The sequence below is a fragment of the Haliotis asinina genome, chromosome 4 (assembly GCF_037392515.1).
Source record: "Haliotis asinina isolate JCU_RB_2024 chromosome 4, JCU_Hal_asi_v2, whole genome shotgun sequence".
NCBI classification, from domain to species: Eukaryota; Metazoa; Mollusca; class Gastropoda; order Lepetellida; family Haliotidae; genus Haliotis; species Haliotis asinina.
In genome coordinates, this window is record NC_090283.1 from 75,495,390 (window position 1) to 75,522,397 (window position 27,008).

Here is a 27,008-nt window from a genome sequence, read left to right on the forward strand (position 1 = left end):
GATTTTATCTAGATAGATTTTATCCTCTTATCTACTGTAATCAAGTCCTCAAGTCCAGCATGAAATGCTGTCATGCTTGGTGCAGTTTCTCCTGACATCATAAAATAGTTTGGGGTCTGTATCTCTCAAAATACAGTGTTCCCTTTACATGTCTCTTTGTGTCTGCACAAACCAGTGAAGAATAGACATGGACAAGAAGCTTGCTAAATCCCAATGAAAACCAGCACAGCACAACCAACCTAAAGAATATGTGCACACTATTTATAGAAAGAGTGACATAATACACAAAGACAACACAATTCCCCTCAAGTGTGCTGCATAATGACTTCACTGCACAGTTTCAAAGGATGGGGGACAGAAAAAATGAATACATGTACTTGGTGTGGTTCTATTTGAAACAGGTAACTTGCAAAATCTACTATGGTTCAATTGAAAATATGCTTGATTTTTCTCACTATATTGAGTTTTTTAGCTTTAGATATGTACTCCTGAAAGAACTTTTGATGAACTTATGAACGCACCACTATTTCTGTTTATCATCATCCCTAACCACAATGCATGGGATGCACAAGCACACTGCGATATTTCCACACAAATACATGGACTTCATTCTTGATTTTAACAGTTTTCAAGATGGTCTCTAAATCACTGATAAGTCACCATTAATTTTGCATTACAGAATTGTTAGGGTTTGTTTCTGGGTATTTTTCTTAAAATGAAAATTGTACATATGGAATTCTTCACTTCATGCACTGAGCGATTACTGTTCAAACATGGTCATAATTAAGAGCAAGTGGTGATGCACACTCAAAACATTTACTATCATCACATCAACAATGACAAAATTGATAGATGTATCACAGTCAATCAATCACTCCCCTTCTCTTTTGAAGAGTACATTTCATTGTCCAAAAGACAAAGAGATTGGACACTAGTGGTGTTCTGATAAATTAAAATAATCAAAGATTGGTTGCAGTGACCAAACAACCAAGCAATTGATCGCATTTTCTCATTATCGAACACAAGCGATTTTGGAACTACTCTTATAGTCTTTGAGACACTTGATTATGGAACACTTCTTCAATGTAGTCAAGAGCCTGAAAATGTGTTTAATTCTTAGAAAGGTCACTTCACTAACTGAAACGTCATGACTGAACATTTCCTGAAGACTCCAGGAAGTGTATGTTCATGATGTATTGGTCCTCACTTTAAAGCAGCAAGTTGCATCATGTTATACATATCAGCAGTAACAACCTGAATAGGAAAATCTGGAAAATGTTGCTAACCAACTTCTTTCGATGATTGTATGTTGATAATGAAATAATCATCAAATGTGAGATGTCAACCGATTCCCAACACTATTGGGCACAAGTGCAACAATTGTGGCTACCTTCCACCTGTGCGACATGGTATTACATTATAGGGATGAATTTGGAATGGAACCCTGACATTGTAGAAACATATATATTTATAGTGTTGATGTATATATATGACGTGCTGCAAAGTGAGCAAGGTGTGCTTGTCATACATGTGCAAATATTATACAGATTACTATTCACATATTGATTGAAGTCTGATTGACAGGTTGGAAGCAACATTATGCTAAGTGCTGAATCTGTAGTTTTCATATACTTGTATACAGATAAACACATAGTTTTATTCAGCTAATTGTGTAGGTGTAATAAGGTGTGTTTTTTTGTCTTCCAATTTTATCAATATCTGAGAATAGCGACTTCTTGAGGTCATCGTTTAAAGAGCATTCCAAACAGAAATGGAGGGAATCACACAGCAAAGTCTATGCCCTCTGTGTCTTGTTTGCAATGTCTGGCTATTTCTTTTGCGTTCTTTATATACCTCATACTTCAGTTGCTCTCTCACTGTGAGTGAGAAGTGAGTGCAGTTTTATGTCACTTCTAGCAATATCTCAGCAATATCACAGCCAGGAACACCAGAATTGGGCTTCTCACATTGTACCCATATGGGCAATTGAATCTCGGTCTTTGGTGTGATGTGCGAATACTTCATGCACTAGGTTACCCTGTCTCTCAGTTTTTCTCAAGTATGGCTGGTGGTGTGTTTTCCACTGTCTTGACTTTTAAACTGTTTCTGAAAAGTTGTATGACTTACCGGAATTTGAAAGGCATGAACTGTATCGTCCAGGAATTGGACTCTGAGACTGACGAACTTCCCCTTGCGGGGAGACTTGGGGGACAGAGGGTCCGACATCCCAGGGGCTACTGTCCGGCGGTCTCCGCCGTCATATCAACATCCTCTCACACTGAAAACACAAAAAAGAAACTCTGTCACACTTTGTAAAACCATCAATGTACATTGTCACACAGTGCAAAACATCACTGTATATTGTCACATTGTAAAAACATCACCGTACATTGTCACACTGTAAAAACATCACTGTACATTGTCACGCTGTAAAACCATCATCGTACATTGTAACACTATGAAAAACCATCATTGTACATTGTCAAACTGTAAAAAACATCACTGTACATTGTCATGCTGTAAAACCGTCATCGTACATTGTCAACACTCTGTAAAACCATCATTGTACATTGTCACACTGTAAAACATCATTGTACATTGTCACACTGTAAAACATCATTGCACACTGTCACACACTGTAAAACACATCGCACATTGTCATAGTCCAAGTGGGGAGGAGTCCTGGTTTAGCAATATAACAATAGGAGATGCCTGAACTGGGCTTCAAATTTTCTACCATGTGGGGAATTAAACCCAGGTCATCACACAAAGTGTGTACAAGGACAAACAGAATAACTTCCCATTAAAGGATTTACACTCTGCAATCACAACTGTAGTGCACAAGTACTTCAGCACTCCAAGAAACTGTTTTTATTTTGTGTCATGATAACAAGAATTACTTGATTTATAATATAGAATTGCTTCTGATTAATGTTCTAACTATCCTAACACCTGCTATAATTTTATTTAAGATAGGTGTTTCATGTAGAAAATCAACCACATTCCTGAGGAAAATTCCATCGCTGTGGAATACACACACTAGATTAAGAGGTCCTGTCAAAGGGGAGTAACTCTGTAAGGCCTACTGCTTCATACAATCACTAAGACCACGACTGCCATACTCTGGCTCTCTTTCTAGAAGTGGCAATAAGACATGATCTATAGCATTCGTCCTGTGTTTGACGTTCCGGTTTTATTCCATGCCTTGGAAATAGATTTCCATGAACATGTTCCCCTCGGAGGACCGAAGAAGCTGACGTAAAAAGTCACGGCTTGAGTAGATGAAGAAGAAAGGTCTCAATGCTAATCACCAGCAGAAGACCATTCATCACTCTAATGTCTCTTGAACATGTTCAAAGGGGCAATTGATTGCTGAAGCTGTGCTCGTAATATATCCTCAGAAGAATCATTAAGCAATATGGGATAGACTGGAAAACATTCTTAAGGAAATGAAGTAATTAAAAGTCTTAGCCAACTCTCAGCTAGTTCATGAGTCTTCTCAAAGACAAATTTGTATCTCGTATATTAAGTGCAAGTTTGTCATCATCATCAGCGAGTTCCAGGCTGCAAATTTCATGGGGAAATTGATTAAGCATCGGTTATTGTCAGAATTGTCATAAATTATGTCATATATCCCAAAGTTAGAGTTTTATACTTGTATGATGGTGTCGTAAATGACACACTGTACAATATCGAAGTGATATTATGTCATTAAGGGAGAAAAGCATGCAAGCTACATGAATAGATTTGTCATGTTTTTCAATGAATATGACCATATGACATAATAGATGAACAAAGATACCATAAAGAACTGCATAACCAGTCTAAGAGATGGGTCAATTTTGCTGTGTCAGCAAAATACTTGGTCATATCATTTTAGACTATAAACAAGTCTGAGAAATATATTTATCTCACGGAAAATAAAACAATAAATAAACAAAAAGTAGCATCTGAACACAGACCACTAAAACATTAATTTTCTGGAACAGAACAAGTTAGCTTGAGTGAGTGAGTAAGGGTTTATTTCCTGTGGTATTATAGCACATAGCAAGCTTGTGGTATTATGGTATGTAGCAAGCCTGTGGTATTATAGCACATAACAAGCCTGTGGTATTACGGCACACAGGAAACCCTGTGGTATTATAGCATGTAGCAAGTCTGTGGTATTATAGCATGTAGCAAGTCTGTGGTATTAGAGTATGTAGCAAAATGGTGGTATTACAGCACACAGCAAGCATGTGGTATTATAGTGTGTAGCAAATCTGTGGTATTATAGCACATAGCAAGCATGTGGTATTATAGCATGTAGCAAATCTGTGGTATTATAGCACATAGCAAGCATGTGGTATTATAGTGTGTAGCAAATCTGTGGTATTATAGCACATAGCAAGCATGTGGTATTATAGCATGTAGCAAAACTGTGGTATTATAGCACATAGCAAGCATATGGTATTACATGTCTTATTGCAGTGTACCATACCTGTGACAGTACAGGTGTCAGATTATATTCCTGGTCGTTACAGGTGAAGGGTAACACATCAATGTCATTTCAAAGAACATGTCTGGGTCATTTCAGGCAGAAAGGTACATACTTAGTTCGTCATGCAGCTTTACTTCAACACAAGGTCGCAGTGACCTTTATCTCAGAGGCTCTTGCACACAGGTCGTAACTTACAGGATTGGTCATGGAAGTTTTTTCTGCCTTCATATTGAAATGTTAGCTTGGTGTTTGACAATACTGACAGAGGGATAGGTTTCTGTCTGTCAGCACAAACATATCAATTACAAATGAGAACATGATTTTACAGATTTCAATGTCAGGTAGGTGTCAGTATTCCTGCTTCTGGCCACCAAGAAAATGTCAGTTTGTAGGCTCAGAGCTTGAACAAACATGGCTGCACACTTCAAGACATATGATAAAATACTCCAGAATGTCATGAGATGCTAACTCAAATATAACATGACCAGACAGATTTGTACAACATTACTGCTGGCTGAGCACTGACTGTTTAAGAAGAAAATATAGTCTCTGAACGAACACATTGTAAGGAAAATGTGGTTCATTGATTATAATCATTTAATACAGTGAAAAGGAATCAAGAAACATCCTTAATTATCCTGAAACTGTTGAAATCTAGGCTTGCAACCCATTTTAGATAATGCAGCGGCATTCTTGGATATATTTGGGTTTTGGCATGACAGACAATGAGTTTGGACACCCTGCAGCTATTTACTGTTATCACCGGGTTGGGAACCCTGGTGTATGAGGTGTAGAAAGTCACCATGCTGGGTTGCCTCCCTTAGGCATCTTATCTGTGGTTCGAACCCAACATTTGTCCTGATAAAGACTGTCACTTTCCCTACATGGTCAAAGTAATATCATGCTGGAAACATCAGCTAATATAATATATAGACCAACATGAAAATGTCACAAGTATAACATACATTCTTTGGTTGCGATATAATATCTATCACTGGGCAGATCTGGAATTACCACTGTTAATTTTATAAAAATACTCACAAATATCTCACTGTAAAAGTGTACTATGTAAATAAACCTATTTGAACTGAAAAGGAACCCAAATGAGTTTGGAGATTACCTGGAGAAGTATAAACTTGCATCACTGAGGAGTTTAGCATTACATGGAGCACTAGGCATTAGGGAAAACATGCGTTCAGGGACTGTGATACAGACTAACTGTACCATGTGGAGTATTGAACTGAGTCTTCGGCGTGACGAGCAAACGCTTTAAACACTAAACTACCGCAAAAAAAAAACGTGAATAAAAATGAATCAACAAGATTTAATATCACACAGTATTTAATTTCAAACAGTATTTCTAACTGTCACTGTCAGTTCATCAGTGGGAGTAAGGCATAATGCATTGCCGATGATGAGGGCAAACCTTCCTCCCTCACTCACTCACTCACCTTGGACCTCCAGTGGAGAATGAGGTCAGTCCTCACTTGAATCCCATGGCAGGTTACAGCCTTATCTACCTGACCCTGCATAAGCAGCTATCATTATCAACACTCCATCACCATATCATGTCAGCACAGCATGCCGGTGCATACATGAGGCACATGTCTACTTGCTGACAGTTTAACTCCTTCCCTGCTGGACCACCAGGGTTCCATTAATGACAGAGAAAAAAACATGTATCTGACCCCCCAAACATGTCCATGACTCCCTCTCATAATACAAGGGGTCGCCATGATTCCTACATCTTATGTATCGATGCAGAAAATCTGTATGTATCTGACCCCCCAAACATGTCCATGACTCCCTCAAGTAACACCAGGGTGTCGTGATCACTGGTAAATTTATCAGCATGGATAGTGAAAAATGGCTTTACATAACCCCCCTAAACATGTCCATGACTCCTTCTCATGACACCAGGGTGTCATGATGACTCCTAAATTTTTTTGCTTAAGGCAAACCCTGCACAAAGCATTTGTAGCACTAAGGTGATCGTGACTCCCATACTTTAACACAGACTTACGACAGTTGCCGCACTATAATCAGTTTGTGACATGGGCACCTGGGCTGTTATCACACTGTGGGTTCCCAGAATTCCCAGCGGCTTGCGTGACAGTTGGAGCCTATATTCATAATGGAGTTATCAGGTTATAAAATATGTTGACTACCAAATTTACATGCATACATCACGTAAAAACTCCAATACATGTTTATCAAATTATTTTAAAAACTCTTTTTCAATTTGATAAAATTTGGAGTTTTCTGCAAAATAATCCTACACACATTACTGAAGTGTTCATCACTGTAAATGGATAAATACTGACGTCATAAATTATAAATAATAACATAATATCCTTTTCACTATATGAAAAATAAACGAAAACATCCCTTTTCTGAAGCTTTCAATGAACATGTGTGAATATTTGTTTGATGTTACACATTGCTAGGAAACTCTCAATGTTTATGATCGCATGTAATTAATAACTGTATCACAGGCCTTAAGGCCAAAATACTACTGAATAAACTTGTGTTCTGTTCAAGAAACTCTCAACATCAGTTATTTGCTGTGGACAGGTAATAATTCTGAGTCTATTGATAAAATATAATAACATGAAATTTAATAACTGAGTGTTTTGTGTGGTAAAGTTTATGAAGTTACGCGTTGATGTATTTCGCCTATGATGTGGTTATACTGTGTCTGGGGAGTCATGATATCATGGGCGGAATCTGCAGTGTTGAAAGTGTTAAACAGTTTGCAATTTAATCAGTGAAAAAGGTAACTCCAAAAACTATTTCACATTATCATGCACCAGCAACATCATGAATATCATGTTTTTTCTGAAAGTGCATTTAATAGAATTCCCCATCTGCAACATAATCTTGATTGCTCCTGTTCTCACCAGCGTATGACTTGTTCATGTTTATTACTGTCATTCCGTGTGTTAGTGTATTGTTTTCACCCAACACATGGGATGACTAGGAAGGCTGTCTACAGATCAAACATTTCCACGAGGTTACTAAAACAGCATCCCTGAAAGGTTTAAACAGAAATAGTTCTTTCCATTTATCACACAGATTGTGTGATAATCCAAATAAACACATCAGACGTTTTAACAAAGCTGTCAGGAATGAATGATTTGGCAGCCTGAACATGATTTATGAATCAAAGATTTTGGCTTGATAAATCAGTGACAGATTCAGCTGAATCAGCGATTCAGGATTCAGTAAATGGGATTATGTTTATGCTGCTTTAGCAATGCAACTGGTATACAGCCAAGTGCATCAGCAACTGCTATATGGCCAAGTGCATCAGCAACTGGTATACGCCCAAGTGCATCAGCAACTGGTATATGGCCAAGTGCATCAGCAACCGGTATACGGCCAAGTGCATCAGCAACTGATATATGGCCAAGTGCATCAGCAACCGGTATACGGCCAAGTGCATCAGCAACTGGTATGTGGCCATTTGCATCAACAACCGGTATATGGCCAAGTGCATCAGCAACCGGTATACGACCAAGTGCATCAGCAACTGGTATACGGCCAAGTGCATCAGGAACACTTTTCCGTGATATTCCACACTATGCCACAATATACCCCAGTTCCATACTTTCACACTATGCAACATTATATTCTACTTTCATATTTTCACACTATGCCACATTATTCTATATTTTCATGTTTCATGTTATTTCACTATTGCACTTCCATTGATGATAGCTCCACACTTGCTGTGATATTTAACACTAATTAACATTTGCCTAAATATTCTGAATTATTTAGAGTAATTTCACATTATTCATTTTTTAATTTCATATCAAACACACTCTCTTGCCATTCTGGAGTTTTACATCTGTAACACAGCTCATGTTTACAGGTAACTGACAGATCACATGTTCAAGTCAATGGACATTTATTATGTCATCATATGGTGTGGGTTGTTGCCCAATCACTGGATTGGTTGGTCCAGACTCAAATCCTTACATGCTTGATAATTAGAACAGGAGCACTGCAGCATGTACTGTAGAGGAAGAGGAACATCGTTAATCAATGATTGTAAGCCATGGGGATTTAATAATCTTGATTTCTTTAATTGTATAGCTCAAATATCCTTCCAGTAAATATTCAACCTGTCTTTTCATAAACATTGTTCCTCTTCATTACATCAACTTCTAAATGCCACTTCAGTGCAGCAACAACAAATAAATATATCAAATCATTCCACCTAACATTAACATGGAAGTAAAATCCAAGTGACATGATGGATCTACAAGTCCTTGTAAACGGTATCTGAGACTCAACAAAATCCTTTATTGTCTTCATTATTGCATGAACACCTGTAAAACTAGTCACTAACTTATGAAAGACAGCTATGTCCTATGTACGAGCCATCATTCAAGAACTTAGAGTGTTTGTGTGACACAAGACTCCCCATTACCATGGTTACAGCTGTAGTAAGCAGTGGTGCAATTCGGAAGACATAAATTAAGTCATACATTTCAAATCCAGTAAAATAATTCAGTGAATAACACATTCTTTCCTGAAAATTAACAGTATTAGAAATTCCTTGGGTTCATGACATTTTCCATTACTGTACTGGAATGAAAAGACCTATTAAATCTCCTTACAAAATGCTCTGGGTAGTGGTAAAGATAAAAAATCATATGAAATGCTGCTTTGATCCTGATTTTCAATACTGAATAAATCTTTGATATTTAACAGGTGCAAAAGCCATATCACCACCACCATCCACAATGAACAACTACTGGCTGTGTCAAGAGACCTCACTGACCTCTGCCTCCTGAATCAATTATAACCTTGACCTCTGTGTTCCCCGAGAAGACTGTCACTTGTCACTCCAAGCAGTGTCTGTAACTGACCAATCGTTACATCATATTTGGGAATTTCATCACAACTGTCACCGGGGAACACGTGTCAAATATCTCAAACTCAGCCAGTGCCCCCTGGTGACGAAGCAGGCAGACACCCAGAGGTCAGGCGTACTCGCGTGACATTGTCTCAGCCAGACACAAACACAAACATTTCACAAAACCTTGCTGAATGTTTCCCATTTTGTTCCCCTATTAGTCAGTCCAAGAGCTTGCATGAGGAAGAACTGCATCTAGATGGTTTCTAGACTGGAGATTCAGCTCCACTGAATATTCTGTACAGACCTTACATAATGTTTGTAATGGTACACCTAGAAAAGCCTTGTCTGACATGCACAGAAACAATCAATTTGTCTATATTTGTGGGTCAGAGAAATTATATCAGATATGACACACTGCAATGTGTTCACATCACATGACGGATCAGTTTCAATATCAACAAATGATATGAACTGAGTGAAAGAGTGAAAGAGTGAGTGAGGGCAGGAAGGAGTGAGTGAGTGAGGAAGCGTGTGAGCAAGCAAGTGTTCACTATCACTTTAAGCAGCTTACCTGCAATATCACATCAGGGACTTAAGAAATAGGTTTCACTCCCTATATCCACATTGACTTAGGCTGATGGTGTGGTAAACAATACTTTAATCACTTGACCTAACCACTGCTGTTCCTCATGAGGTGATGGATAGATGGATGAAACAATAGAATACATGAGGTGATGGATGACTGGACCACAGACAATGGCTGGATGGGGTGATGGATAATAGACACTGTATAGATGGATGGATAACAGACATTTGAATGGATGGATGGATGGTTATTAGACATTGGGCGGATGGATTGAGGGATAAAAGACATTGGATGGGTGGATAATACACATTGGATGGATGGATGGAAAATAGATATTGAATGGAAGGATAACAGACATGGGATGGATGAAAATACCCATGTGTAGAATAGAACCCAGTCTTTGGTGTATGAGTGAACATTTTAACCACTAGGCTACCCCATCACCCTGAGAACTATAAAAGTCAGGCAGGAAAAGTAAAATCCTACAGTGAAGAGCGGTGAATACTATCTACCTCTGCACTTATCTCAGTGCAATGTAAACCCCGGAAATGAGTTAATTCAAAGCAATATTACAATGAGCAGATAAACCTCGTTGGCTTGCCTCCTAGTAATTCCCACACATCAGCAGGCTGATGCCAGTGGAGGCAATTCAACTGGATCTCTATCACCGGAAAAATCAAATATCCTAATAGAGATGACATATCGCTGCGTAGGGCAAAGGTGACTTTACAGGTCATGGACAATTCAATGCAGGATTATGTGTCCACTTCCAACACAATTACCCTCTTGTGAGTCATTGGAACCTATTATGAAGTGGCTGGTTAGTGACACAGTCTGCATAATGCTTGAGGACCCTTAGTGAACATGTTGAAATACTGGCTCGGAGCATGAATAGTCCAGCCCTAAGAAGAAGACCAGTAAAATATCTGGCCTGCAAAAAAGTGAGTGAGTGAGTGAGTGAGTGAGTGAGTGAGTGAGTGAGTGAGTGAGTGAGTGAGTTGGGTTTTATGCTGCTTTGGGCAATATTCCAGCAATATCACATCAAGTGACACCAGTAACGGACAGCAATATTTCAGCAAAAGCGCAGAGGGTGACACCACAACGGTCTTCACATATCTATGTTTGGAATCAAAACTAGTTTGAAGAGTGAATGCTTTAACCACTATGCCAATTCACTGCTATTAATATGATATGAAACAACTACACACAATAGAGAACACTTAAATTTTTCTCTCCCCATATCAGACTGTCAGGGCACTGTGTACCTGAAATGTCAACCCATTTCAGTAATTTACCGGGAATCGTTAAAAATTTCAGAATTACATTGAAAAATTGCAAAAAGCTTTAAACAGACAAGACAAAATCTCAACCTAGCCAATACTGAAATAATTGGATTTCAGTTTTCATCAAGCAATATAAACATCTATTTCAAGCATGATTTAGACAGCATTAATTCTGCAATTTCTTGTTCATTTAAACATAATTCAGCAGAGGATTGGAAAACAGTTAATAAAGCTTTGTCAACTGTCTCTTCATTTCAAGTAGAATCTATTTTAATGTTCTATTTCAAGCATGGACACAGAGTAATACTGAAAGGCAAGTTTTGAATACTAATCAATATTGTTTTAGGATTTGGCAACATTTAACTGCAATCAGCTGTAAATGTATGCCTAGTCTGTGAACCATTCATGTGATAGGAGAAAGTTTATATGAAATAACAGAACGATTTCATTTCTCAAGGAAACAGAATGTAGATTAGATAGAACTTTGTGACCAATCAGTATGTTATTATAAGAGCAGCAAAATATGTCATTCCAACACATGACTAGCGGATCATTGTACAGCTAGTGATGCAACTCTTCCTAGTAAACTGTGGAACAAATGTCACTAGTGAATCCTTGTGCAGACAAGAGATGCAACTCTTCCTAGTAAACTGTGGCTCAAGCTATGCAAGTCTTCATAGAAAAATGTGGTTCAATTTCAGAGGTGAATCCGGGTGCACTGAAGGTATGCAACTCTTCAAAGTAAAATATGCCTCAGTTTCCTTTGATAGTGGTAGAGGAAAATACACGTAAGCTGAAGCAAAGTGTGTGTGCATTGATGCATCACAACATTTAGTGGATGTGATACGAGTCTGTATGAACACAAGGAGTGATGTGAAGTACAGGGAAATATAGCATTCAGGATAACTTCACTTTTTATGATGCATCTTGTACATGCATGTGTGTGTGTGACAGCTGGTGGTAGTCCTGACAGTTGGTTTTATAGATAGACTAGGACAGCATCTGGCAGTTAGACCTGGATTCACAATCCAGACACATTATTCTGCAGTGAACCTGACTAGACAAGGCTCTATCCATAGGAAACAAGCACAATCTCGTGACTCAACAGATGAGACAGTGTATTATGTACTACAAAATCACTCCAAACGATACAATACATGCTCCATGTTGTATCGATACAAAGTGTTACATAATGAGTGAGTGTGGGGAAACGTTCTCAACAGTATTCCAGTCAGGTCGCTGTACGTCTGCTACACATGGATGGAAACTCCTAATGGAAGTGTCAGGTGTTTACACTTTCATCAGTCTAACAGGTATGGCTGTGTTGATGACAGCCCTAGAAATGATTTCACATGCTCCTGGTGTGCCCATGGGACACAACTCTGCATCATGGCAACTGGCTCACCTTAACACTGATGTTACACAAACTGATTTAGTATCCTGTTTTTACTGCTTTTCTTAGTATGACGTCATCATCTAACAAAGTGTTGCATAAATTCAATATACAAAGCGCACATTCCCCATATTTCTGCCTGTGAGACAACAATTTGAACACACTTGAACAGTTTAATCTTGGTATCCATGAGGCAGGAGAATGAACAGATATGGATGGGTCCTGAGTTCTTCGATAAACTTTCCATGAATAACTTCTTAGCATCTCACTTTAAGCATTGAAATTATTTTACCAAATTGTTTAAACTGATCAATTAATTAAACAGGAAGTGTGTCATTAAAACTTTGTGGACATGCTGGTGAAGTTGTCGCCATAGCAACTTGATGTAAACACCTCAGAGATAGGTCCAAGATGACATTATTCAGGCACAAGCCCTCATGTTTGTTTACATGTTGTAATGTCTATCATAGACTTGTTATAAATACTCATAAAATTTGCTTCCCTTCAAAATGGTTGGGCAATACAGTTACTCTAGTTTAGCAACTAAAAATTTGGAAGCAAAAGTCAAAGTCTACAGACAGCAGGTCTCTCAATGGGTGAGTCTAGTTTTACACAGCACTCAGCAATATTCCAGATATATGTCTGTAAATATACGAGTCTGGACTAGACAGTCCAGTGATCAACAGCTTGAGGTTCGATCAGAGTAAATGGGAATCAATGACATGTGTCAACCAAGTCAGCGAGCCTGACCATCCAATCTTATTAGTCGCCTCTTACGACAAGCATAGGTTAATGAAAGCTAATATTCTAACCCAGATCTCAGGAATAAGAAAGTGAGCTAGGTTTGCAGATACCTTTCACATTATTCCAATCATATAACTTCTGGGGTCAAAATAACTTTAAAATTGATTGTGTCCACCAGCACAGTAACACATGTAAAATCACTTGCCCTGATACTGTTTCCACCACACCAATCAATTTTCTAGTTGATTTTTAAAATAAACAGCATGATTCATATTGCAAAGTCAACTGGACACTGGTACAGCGTGATATAAAAATTTGCTGGCCCAACAGAAAAAATGCTGGACTGGGACATCAGGCAATGGGTTTATATTTCAACCCGTGCACTGCGTGTCCGCTTGACGTGCAAAGAAAGCCTGAATTGACAGAAAACCCAGAATTGTTTGATTGGCACTCACAAAGTTGGTGAGTCAGTAATGAAGCATATGACTTTAATCTCAGAAGTTTGCAATTCTGGTGAAGACCAATGGACATGCTGCCAACAAAATCAAGAAACAATGTGGCCGAACTGGGATTCAAACCCAAAGTCGTATGTTTCAAGCATGCTCAAGGGAAACAACTCTACACAGTGAATTGCAGCATCTTGACCATTGGACAATCTGTGCCTTCTAGCATGTATTACATGAACAGTAGATCTCTATGTGGAATGGTGACAAGTCACTTCGGAGTGAGTCTGCTAATGAAATATGGAATGTATAAAAATAAGGTAATCAGATTTAGGACCCTTTTCTCCAAGTCTAGAATAGTATTTTATGGACAAAATGAACTTTACTTCCTGGTCTAGAAGATATGTAACAAGCGTCCAATCCTTGAATGCACTGTGATGGTTTCTGAGGCACCATGGATGATTATTATGATGACTATGGTAATCAATCGATGTATAAACTATATATATCATATCTGTGATGCAAAGTTCACACCTAGAGCAGGAAATAGCATGTCTATCTGGCTGTTGTATACAACATCTGTATCACATAGTCCACACAGGGCCAGGAAGCAGGCAGTTGGACCGGGCCAACTGCATCCTGTCTACTGGTACAATAGCACTAGTCTGTTGGACTGGGAGTTTTTACACCTACAAAAAGTATCCACAGTTGACTGTGCTGTTAAACTGAGGGAAAACGAACAATACAGGTGAAGAACTTATTGCATTACTCCATGTTATCCTGGATAAACTTTAATTTGAAACATTGAAACCACTAGGGTTGGGATTGGTCCAACTTTTCCTCAGTTACCTCACCCTACCCTACCCGGATACCCAAAATGGCAATATATTCTGAAGCTCGGAAAGTAGAATTTCGAGCTGTTCAATATCTTAACCATGTCTATTATTTGAGGGAAGTGACAGTAATTATGTCTAATTCCTCATGTACAATGCAAACAAAGGAATATTATGTAATGTTGGTTAACCAGTCAGTCACATGATCATAACGAGTCTCGATATTGAGAATGAATCCCGGGTCCAACTCATTACCCACCTGTCCCCAGTATCTGGGTTAACTGTCCCTGCTTAGAAACCAGTTTTAGTGAATGATCCAAGGGTCAGTTATTTAAAACAGTCCACCCATCCATACATCTAGTTTCATCCTTTAGCCAGACACTCATTCTGTTCCCAATATGGGCATAATGAGTGAAGCTTACTTCTGGCACTCCCTGATGTGGTATTGTCATAATATTGATAAAAGCAGTGAAAACCAAACTCACTCACTCACTCACCTGAATCAGCATCCTGACTGATTCTTTTGTATATTCTTAATAAAATGTACACAAGTATAATTTGCAAATTTGTAAATATACTTTTAAAGTTATTTTTCTAGATGTCAAAAGAACTATAGGAGAAACATAATATTACTCTTAACTCATTAACTGTTAAATAAACTGTTTTTGCTTATTCATCCCCATAATAACACTGCCTGTGTAAACACAGCAGAAGTACTTCACCTGAATTGTCAGCCAATCAAATGTTTTAGCTTTCAAGTTTTTTTCCTATTTTATTTGACTTTTACTGGCATCTTGAAGAAAAGAAACAAGTATAAAAATGCTTGTTTTTTCAGGAAGAAGTTTCCCACACCTGCTCTGTATTTTTCTTTCACTTGCAAGTTGGTGGGACTCACGTGTGACAACACCCCTAATGAGCAATCAGGTTGCAGATACTATTCTCCACATGACTGCTCACACCTGAGTTACAGTCAGTGGGCTGTCAGCTGAACTTCAAACAACAATGTTTTGCTTTCACACACTGTCTTTAGTTCAACATACAACATATGCTGGAAAACATCTTCCAAGCATGAACCATGGATGGTGGTAGTCAAATAAGCAAACCACATCTGCCCTGCAGTGCAGTTTGGTTCAGGCTGCTGCTACTTTCAACACAACTCGTCTTATATCAATGAACAGACTCCCCGAGGAATTTCTTTGAAATTTGTAAATATCTATGCAGTATTTGTACACTAAGTGGATGTTATTCATAAACCTTCCACAGGTGCAATTTTGCTAAAATGCTGAGAACGTTTCTTTCTAGTTTGCAAGGGTTCATGGCATTGTTCAACTGGAGGTAACCGAATACCTCTCAAATATGTCTGAAGGTATATTTTCTGCCTTTGTCAGTGTTGTTTCTAAACACGACAGAGATACCACACGTAAGAATCCTTCTGCAACATGTTTACAGAAGCAAAACGAACACTCATGGATAATACTCTAACGGTTTTAGTGAGGGAATTATTTTTTAAAGTTCTTTGTATCAGTGACAGTGCCTGAAAACAACAGAGAACTTTTCCTTCTGTTACAAAGTACAACACAATGTTGTCATGACTGAACACCAAATCCGCTAACAGCTATCATTGAAATTTCTTAATTTGTTGTTGAAAGTCACAGTAAGCAATTGTCAGCAGCATGGTGGTGTCTGTAGGCAATAAAGTCTTGACTAGACAACCCTGGGATCAACATCATGAGCATCAATCAATACAACAAGGACACTCACATGCATGAAGCAAGTTGGTGAGTCTCAGCACCTGATTGTAAAGGCTTCTTATGGCACATACAACTTGCTGAAGACTAATTTTAACCAGAATTTATCACAAATGAATGAATACTCTCTTTAAAGCTGGTAGCAGATGAATAAAATGTAGAACTGTACACAGATCCCATATCTTGACAGCTTGCCTCAACATATGAAGTTGTCATAATGGGCTAAAAACAGACTAAATAAATGTCACGAAGATACCCTCAGGGTATCTATACAATCAGTGCTGATGATTCTTGTTGAGGAAATAGATACAGTTAGGAAACATCTGTGTGATTTGTAATGACAGGTCTTTTTCTAGAAGAATCTATTTCCTTCCCAACTAACTATTCACATAGGGCACCATCAAGCTGTTATATTCGCCAGCAACATCCAAACTTTGAATATTGAGTATTTTCCACAAAACTACTCATTTCTTTCACCATCCTCTACAAGAATCCATACCGGATAGACTTCTGACGAATGTGTCTGATTAAAAACTTTCCTGTTCAGCAGCTAAAGAAACTGAATGGATCTTTCATACGTATGTTGTCTCATGTGACGTAAAGGGGATTTAGTGACAACATGTTATGAATACACAGCAACGTTTTGAAAGATGTCAAATGTAACCTATGTACACGTTTTCAGTTGTGTACAATTTTGGTAATTTCTGAGTTGAGTCTCATTCACTATTCAAGTTTACTCTCTCAGATTCGGGAATTTTATCACTAGCACACAGTCAGTAATCTAATCCATTCTGCTAACACGGATTCCACTAAATGGATGTTGAACATCTGGTAGTCTAGATCTCAAACTTTGTGTTCTCTAACACATGTAAAAATCGATAATCCTATTAATCAAGTCACATATAAACAAGACATGATACAAAACATCAAAATGACCAGAACTGTACAAAAGTACACAACAAATCTCAATGGTGGTTATGATGTCACAAGACTGTCATATGACACGAGCAATATTCACCTGTAGGTGACCCTCGATCCAGTGTAACTCGGGAGCAAGTAATCCAATCCACCTCGGCTACACTGACTGAGTTCGGTGGCAGCTATATCCCACCCAACATGGAACCTGAAACCAGAGACGTAAGTCAGTACAATCCCTGATTAACAAACGCTATGAATATTAGTTGTCAGACTATTGTTACATTGGTGACAATACAACAAAAGAGCCCAGAAATATGGAGGATATGAGATTCCTGCATCCCTTCTAATGACTTCCTACTCTGATGCTGTGATTAACAAACACAACTGAATGAAGATAAGTTGTCAAGCCATTGTAACATGCTGGCGTACCCTACACAAATGCATGCTAAACCAATACCACTTCCACAGGTTAAATAGTCATTCAGTGTATGCCTTTCACAACTAGCCTAGCAAGTGGTCAAGTTTCTGGATTGATCTAATCTATTAGTTTCTTCTTTTAACAACTGCATGTCATTAATATTGATTCTAAATGTTTTTCTGTTATTGAAGCTTGGCAGCCAACCACTAACTGTCATAGCATTGTGGTTTCAAATATGTACTCAACTTTGATAACGGCATGACGGGTGAGTGGGTGGGTGAGTGGGTGGGTGGGTGGGTGGGTGAGAGAGTGGGTGAATGAGTGAATGAGTTTGGTTTAATGTTTCCTTCTTAAATATTCTAGCACTCTCATGGTAGGAGACACCAGAAACGTCTTTCACATATTGTACCCTTGTGAGGAATCAAACTCGTGTCATTGGCTCGATGAAAAAGCACATTCATCACAAGGCTACTAAACTCTCCAGCATGAGCAGTGAGTATAGTATAATGCCTCTTTCAGCAATATTTCAGCATTTTCATTGTGGTATATCCTTGAAAATGGCTTCACATATTGTATCTATGTGGGGAACAGAACCTGGGTCATTGGCATGAGAAAACACATTAACCACTAGGCTACTCCTCACACCAGTTAGAACAGTTTTTCACCTTTCATACATTTAAAATATCAGCTAAATGTTGATGAAACCCATAGACAACAACGTTACCGAGCAGACAGAAGTAGCAACAATACAGAGAATCTCCAACTGATGACAAAATGATCAAATGGGCTAAGTTACACATCACCTGCCCAAAACCTATCAGAAACCACAAAGATATAGTTTTTTCCCCTTATATGGGGGTAACTTCTCCTTGTACCTTGATGAATACTTTTTGAGAAGCATTAGACCATCATAGTAGGGCCAATTACTGAGTCATCAACGTGGAGAATAAAACCAAAGTCTTGTGCATGGTAACCACGGTTATCGCATACTTGAACCACTTGATTTTCAAGCGCAATAATTGAAACTGGAAGTGGTCCCTCAAGATGGACCAATCACTACAGAAGTAGCTCAACATAATGCTGTTCTATTCCACATCATATGTCAAGCAGCTTGGCAATGAGTTAACACAACACTTCACTTAATATGACAGCATTATTGAATATGGCCTTCCTCTCAGGCCACAGTGTAATGCATCTGTGCTTGGTGTGGGGGTTGGTGTATATTAACAGTAGAGGACGTAACGTGTACGTGAGACAGTCTCCCGTTACGTGGGGGTTGGTGTATATTAAGGGTTGAGCTTGCTAAGTTTCGTACCAAAGTTTTTAAAATTTAACTTTTTTAGAATGTTGTTGCTGTTACTCCTGAATGTTTTTTGGGCATGCATCTTACCCGACAGTAAAATATCATCATCATCATCATCATCGCCGCAACACACACAAATCCTCAGTTAAAGAGCAGTAGGATAGGCTGGTGGTTAAAGCATTTTGGTTGTCACACAGACAACCCAAGTTCTATTCCCCAAATGGGGTTCAATGTATGAAGCCTATTTTAGGTGTTTCTTCCATGAGTTTAGTTATTTTGCTAAAAGTGGCATAAAACTAAATTCACTCAGTTAGGACTGGTCAACATGGATGGTGTTTGACATGGTGAAAATATGTAGATGAAACTATAAAGAATTAGATGATTCCTAATTGTATTCATCAGCTTCTGCACCATAATGATATTCTAGCTGCCAGATCCCATTAACATGATGTCTCCTCTGAAGGCTGAGGCCCCGGTGATCAGGTTGAACTAGTTGTATGTCTGCCAGTATAGCATCATAGTTTGACTCCTAAACCTGCATCTTTTACATGCCCACCCCTTTCTGCAAAGCTAAAGTCCTAAATGAAGCATTTAGGTGCTTAGATTTCCTCTCCCAGATCAGAAATTACTTGTTCCATTCAAAATTCTTTACATTTGATTAAGCATCAGTCTAATCCTCCGAGACATCACACCCTCCTAACCCTCTGAACTTGGAGGCTGCTGGTTCGTGCAGCGACACTGAAGTGAATGAGGATGGTGAGTGAGTGAGTTTAGTTTTACGCCGCACTGAGCAATATTCCAGCTATATGGCGGCGGTCTGTAAATAATCAAGTCTGGACCAGACGATCCAGTGATCAACAACATGAGCATCGATCTGCGCAATTGGGAATCGATGACATGTGTCAACCAAGTCAGTGAGCCTGACCACGCGATCCCGTTAGTCGCCTCTTATGACACGCATAGTCGCCTTTTATGGCCAGCATGGGTTGCTGAAGGCCTATTCTACCCCAGGACCTTCACGGGTTGAGTGAGGATGATGGAGTGAGAGGATGTGGAAATGGGTAATGAATCAATGTCATGAATATTTTGCTTCATGAACTGACGATACATCTGAATGAAAGCTGAGAAGTTTTCAGGATGACCTAACAATTACAACACAAGCTGACACAACATACCCATGACACGATAACAATCTTGACACAAACTGCACAATAAGAAATCACTCTCTTCAGTGACAATTACAATTTAATGGTGCTTGCTGCAGCAAAGTGACCTTCACCTTGTACTGGCCATCAGTCTGCTGCCAGAAGCCGGGATCAATACAGGATGGTTATCATGGGGTAACACGTCCATCAGTTTGTAAGTTATTGCAGTAAATTGGTTGTAGCTGATGAAAGCAGAGCATGACCTCCTTCTACATGAGTTCTCAGTGAGGCTGACTTCATTCTTGAAAGGATCGAATTGTACACCAACATTAGGCAAGCCATCACGATCTGCTTGATTGTTATCAGTTTGTGGATGAATGGACATCGACAGACATTTTGTTTATAACATCCTCACAATATTTTGCAAATATCTTTATGTTAAATCAACATGAACCCCATAATTTTGCTGTTTATGTCTTTTGAGTAAGAATGAGAGAGTTCGTGAATTTTATGATGCTTTAAACATGTCATTAATACTAATTCACAATAAGAATGATGTCAGATATCCTTTTCGTTACTGAACCTGGTAAGGACTGTTACTGACAGCATACAGGTAACAAATATACTGGACAATTCACACTAGGGATATTCATGTTTTTATGAGAAGGTCAACAAATAAATACATCATTATTCATAATTTCAAAATTTTCAAATATCATTAACTATTTTTGTCCAGTATATACTACTCAACGTTAGACAAGGCTTCTCATTATGGTACTTCTTAATGGTACTTCAACAAGTTAGATATTGTAACAACAAGCACGCAAAACTTCAGAAAACAAAGCCTAATGGTTGACATGTCAGCTGAAACAAAAGCCTTTAGAATCAACCTCAGACCTTTGGTCTGACAGGTGAATACCCATACCATTTGGCTACCCATCTAAACCCCTACTGACATATGGGACAATGGGGTAGCCTACACTATTTGCTCATAATGATGGGTTTGATTCCTCATGTGGGTACAACGCATGAAGTCAATTTCTGGTATCCCAAGGCATGATATTGCTGGAATATTGCAGCAAAAAACGGCCTAAAAATAAACTATGTCTCACTCGCTCACTCACTCACCCTATTGGCCTATAAAGCAGTGACCGCATACCGCATATGGACGTACCAGACATTCCATGTGTCCATGAGTGTTGTTAGAAGCAGGTGCCTCTAGTCTACATCACGCATGTCCAGAGATGGCCCCATTAACACTGACAGATGGCAGTGTATTGTGTGAAGACAGAGCAACCACTAAATAACTTACAGCAATCTCGGATAATTGGACCATCGCGTGATGAAAGTCACTTTAGTGACCACACTGTCCCTCAGGTCAACAATGGCCCAAATGAGGGTAGTTTTGGTCTTCTGGTTGAAAAGGCAATGCCCAACAAAGCTTTTCTCTTATATGTCCAATAACCCTTAACCATGACTCCAAGTAACGATGACAATTACAGTATCTCTGACTATTTGGACATTGTACAATACAATCTCAATGCTAACATAAAAACTTCCAGTGATGGAATGTCTGTTTCCTATTTTAGATTTAACAATGGGCCTTCAGAGGGCCATGGAATTTAATAATTATTAATATACTGCGGTCCATATCTATCACAATACTGAAATCTTTATTTTTTTAAATCTTTAAGTGTATATCTATTCATAGATTGAAGTGAAATTCTTAAAGTCTATATCTATTAATATCTTGAAGTATAAATCTATTAACCTATTGAAGTCCATATTTATTAATATATTGAAGTGTATATTTATTGATATCTTGGAGTATATATTTCTAACTATATTGAAGCCCATATTTGTTATTGAAGTCTCTATTTATCAACATATCAAAGACAAATATTATTTCTAATAAAAGACTTGCTATACCATATGCAGTGTGTAACTGTTAGCTTCTAGGACTAAACGCCTGTATATCCTGGTTTTAATTACCAAGATGAATTTCTAGTGTTAATAACATTTATCCAGTTGTGCTGCCATCATTAGATCATCTCTCGCCTTCATTTCCAATGTAGGTATGGCGTAATCTTGTGACAATTCATCGGCGAAGTTTGTACATAACGATGTCATCATCAATACAACATTGTGGACTGGCAGAATGCATCACAAGATACATCTGAACTGCAGCAAGATTAGAAGATTCCTATGTGTGTGTCAAGGGGAAAATCCACTGCAAACACATCCAAGATACACCAATGGTCCAGTAGACTTTACTGCTGTGAATCAATAACGGTATGAAACGCCCAAAAATTTCAGCCAAACCACAAGGCTTGTTAGATGTAAAACCCTTACCCAAATTTACCTGCCCACAAAATATCTTCATAGATGTATGTCTAAAATTCTAACATCACCATCAGGCAGGTAAATTTGAGAATCTGGCAATCTGTGCCGAAAACAACCTGTCCTGGACAGTCGGGCACGCTGGTACAAATACAACTTCATCATGCCCCATTTGGGTGAGCTTTACTACCACAATACTTGTACAAGGACATATACAATTCTGTGACAGTGCTCCAGTGAAAACTGCATGCACTGACAGGGGCTTTGTCAATACAGTCTGAGTTAGGTGAGCTACGTATTAATACATGTATATGCTAGTGTGTATATGTGTATACAAAGAAAATATTTTATTTATTCCAAATGCCAACACACAACTGCTAACAATCAAACTGCAGCTTCCAAAGGGAGCACTTCCACCTGTGGTATCATATCTCCAGATGGAGGTGTTGCACATGCTACTTTCCACACAACAGATCTCTAGTCAGGGGATAAATGTGTTTTAGCCTGGGGAATACAGACATGATGCAGTACAATAGCATTGCCTTACACGCCCATGTGACCCATCTGGTGTGGAGATACTACTTTCCTCCAAACATGCAATGTATCCTTCAGTTGAAGCAGTCAGGGACATGGGTCCTTGTGACATGTATAATACATCACAAGAAAGTAGAATTTGTCTCACACTCTGCAGGGTTTCCATGATCTCAGGAATGAATAGAATTCGTGACTTGATGAAGGGCTTTGATGCCAGGATTCCTAACCTTACAAGAATTATGTGGGGTATAATTGTGCGAGGGAAGAAAACACACAAAACATAAAAAGGAAATATGTATTGTTCACAGTCAACAGCCACAGGCCTTGTTCCCAGAACACGAGAACTTTGCATTGTTCTTAAAGAGCAATTACAAGAAAACCAGAGAGTGAAGGGCCTGCATGCAATGCTCTTAAAGAGCAATCAAGGAACTGTTTTGTAAATTTCAAAAAGGTTGTTTTTCAATCCATTTATCACACAATTATGACTATCTACAACAAGTAACAAAGCTATGAAAAGGATTAAAGACTCATGTTCTTTGATAGAACGAGTTGAACTATATATGTCAAACAGAAATTAAGCAACTTTTGGTATTACGGTCCTTTTGGCAGCTTCATGGCTGAAAAATAAAATATCGAAGGCTGCATAAAAAAATTAAACTTTTCTTGGGCACATTTTTTTTCAAAAGTAACGAGGGAATTTTCGACAGAAACAAAGTGACGAGGGAGGAACACATTTTTATTTTTTCTCAGAAATACAGCTTGGGAAGTTTAGCAAGTGTTGAGCTGTAGATTCAGTAACATTCATTCTTGTAGTGAAAAAAATTTTTTTCAGAAATAGTAATAAAAATAGTTACACCCACAAATATAAGTGACGCGCCAATGCCTGAGAAACATTTCACATTTTTTTATATGGCCTAAACAGTTCTTGCCTGTAATGCTTGTTTCCATGGTTACTTTACATGTTTATAACAGCAAACTTTCATAGACTGATAGAATGACAAGACTTAGACTTTCTAGAAAACTTGACGGACAGTGGGGTTGCTTGGTGGTTAAAGTGTTCATTCCTCACATCAAACGGCCACGTTAAATTTTCCTCATGGGTACAAATTAATGTGTGAAGAACATTTCTGGTGTGCCCCAGTGTGATATTGCTGGAATACTGCTCAAAGACTCTGATTGTTACACACATGACAATGTGGACTGTTATCCATACAACTACTAACTACTATCTGACCTTGTACTTAATATGGATGATATCACGGTCAGTATTTCCGATACTTTTAGACATCATATTCTTATCATGAAAAGATAATTACACTGTGACATTCAACAGTGTAATCAGCATTATATATTTGTATTTATACATGGCATAAAAGCACACAAATCATAAATGTCAATAAAATATATTATGAATCACATCATGCATAATACTTTAGGATAATGAAGATGATAAAGTAAAGTGGTTACCATGGTAATCATGTGAACTAGACTATGATCCTTCTCAGGAAAAATGAATCTATGGAATAACACGTCAAGTAATTATCTTTATGTTTATTCATACACTTACAAAAATTCCCTTAACGAAAACTTACCATCCTCACTGAGTCACAGTTCTTTTTTGATTAGCTTGGCTAGGCCTTGAGTTGCATTATGCAGCTGACTTTGTATTGTTGCCTACAAGTTTTTGAGTTAATGGCAAATAACAAGTTGCTGAGCGTTACAGTCAGCTGTATATTCATAAGAACTGTCACTGTGTTCTGAAACTATACCCTACAGATATAAAAAATAGCATTTGTTGTAAATTCATTTCCCACGGTTTTGTGTTTGTGCCTCCATAAACTACTGAAGTCAAATATTAAATAGATCATTGCCCCTAATGGACACATCCAAACCCATGTTACAGCTAAGTGATTTTAAATTTACAGATGAGCTGACAGGCATTAAATCATGGACGACATTTTCAATCTTTCAACAATAATACCTCAAGAGATGATATCCAAACTCTATTAAGAGCCGCATGAATTAACCGACAGTTAAGACTGATGACAAGGACAAAAAAGTCGATTTAAAACATTTTTAATTCAGGCAGGCCTATTTAATCATCGATACGTACAATTCAAAACAAGTAAAACAATATCCACAATTGGAAAACTATCTCTTGAACAATCCTTGACAGATGCTCTATACAGATCGTGAAAACAATGGTTTTCCTTATATTCATTTGAGCGGAAGATGTCAGTTTGGTGGCGTTTGAAGGCAAATGGACATCTTTCTCTTCTCAGCTTGATGAGAATTTGTGAGTCAGGATGAACAAATGTCATAAACAATTGTCAGCAGAAAACTGTCATGTCAACTGTCAAGGTAATGACATATATAGAGCTGAAAACATTCCTTGCTACAGGAACTAAAGAATGGGAATTGTCATTCCAAAAACGTGTCTACTTCACCCTTGGGCAATTTTTGCACCAGCTATCTAAAACTGTAACAAGCTCTCTGATTGGCAGTCAAGATTAACACATCTCTCACCTCTACACAGACACAGACAGGGGGAAATCGCACAACTAATCGAAGAAACTCAGCTTTTACAAAGATCTCAATCAGCTGTTTTTCAACTATAACTGTTACAAATTCCCGATTCTCATTTGAGATAAGCGCCCTCCACTTCTGATCTGACCGGGAAATCAGCCACTATTCCACCATCAGTGTTCACAACGATCAGGATCATCAGCCATGCTGAGCAAAACTGTTACACATTTTCCGATTGGTAGTTGTGATAAGCTCCCAGCTTTCTGAGTACAGGACATTCCTTGATATGAAGAGCTTGGGGGAGAAGCTAGCTCTCCAATGAGATTCACCAGATACAACATCTGGGTTCCATGGAGGTGCGTGACCTCCATCCTCCATTTGAGATGAAGCTCTCCACAAAAGGAAGCCATAAAGCCGCTATATCCTCAGGTGAATTTGGTGAGCACTAAAACCCAAAGGGAGCGATGTTAAATTACTGCCATATGCCAGCCATATTAACAAGGTGAGGATGTCGATGGTCTACTGCCTTAGGAGCCGAAGCTAGTATTTTGGTATCTTAACAGATTTCACCACATGGATAGGCTTAAGTCAATATTATATCTCTCCCTTTTGAGGCTACTGGCTTGTACTAATCAAACACAAATAGACTGAAATAAACTGACAAAGAATATCACAAGAACTTAATTACACAAATACACTAACATCAACTAACTGACTTGAATCAGTTTGAATATTTTCATTAATATTAGCTCTATAAACTTGTGTGAAGACTTAAGTCACAAAAAGTCAACAAAGTCAGGCCTTTTTATGGGAGGATCTGACGCAAGACTGAATCTGGAGATCTGAATGAGGATAATCTTTCCTTCGGAAGGTTTGGCTTGACACACAGGCAGGGCAGGGCAGGGCAGGGCAGGGCAGGGCAGGGCAGGGCAGGGCAGGGCAGGGCATGGCATGGCATGGCATGGCATGGCATGGCAGGGCAGGGCAGGGCAGGGCAGGGCAGGGCAGGGCAGGGCAGGGCAGGGCAGGGCAGGGTGATCCTTGTGTGAAAAATGGTGTCCCTGACATTGAGTAACTCGTTCACATAATTTGCTGTTATCTTTAATGACAAATGGAGTCTGTTTCATCTGACTAATGGAAGTGGTTACTCTCTGACACTTAAATAATGTGACTGCTCCGTGAATTGAATCTGGACCAGACAATCCAGTGATCAACATAATAACCATCTATCTAAGTAGTTGGGACATATGATAATGTGTCAACCAAGTCAATGAGCCTGAGCTCCCAATAGGAGGTCACTTCTTTAGACAAGCATGGATTGCTGAAGACCAGCTCTAATCCAAATCTTGACAAATGAAAATAATCAGAACCTAGGACATAAGGATAGATGCTGGGGACTGACTCTGCCTTGCAACCTCACCAGGAGCTGGGCATTGGACACTAG

General features: G+C 38.6%; 1 protein-coding gene across 4 annotated transcripts in view; it reads right to left on the reverse strand.

The window, feature by feature from the left end:
• LOC137281884 (FERM, ARHGEF and pleckstrin domain-containing protein 2-like) overlaps positions 1-27,008 on the reverse strand; it is a 130,553-nt gene that overhangs the window by 77,848 nt on the left and 25,697 nt on the right. For all 4 annotated transcript variants that reach the window (XM_067813574.1, XM_067813573.1, XM_067813571.1 and 1 more), the window contains exons 2-3: positions 17,399-17,503; positions 2,128-2,278 (exon numbers count right to left, since the gene is read on the reverse strand). In XM_067813574.1, the coding sequence (XP_067669675.1) occupies positions 2,128-2,226 (99 nt within the window). In that variant the 5' untranslated portion in view covers positions 2,227-2,278; positions 17,399-17,503. The remainder of the gene's footprint in view (positions 1-2,127; positions 2,279-17,398; positions 17,504-27,008) is intronic.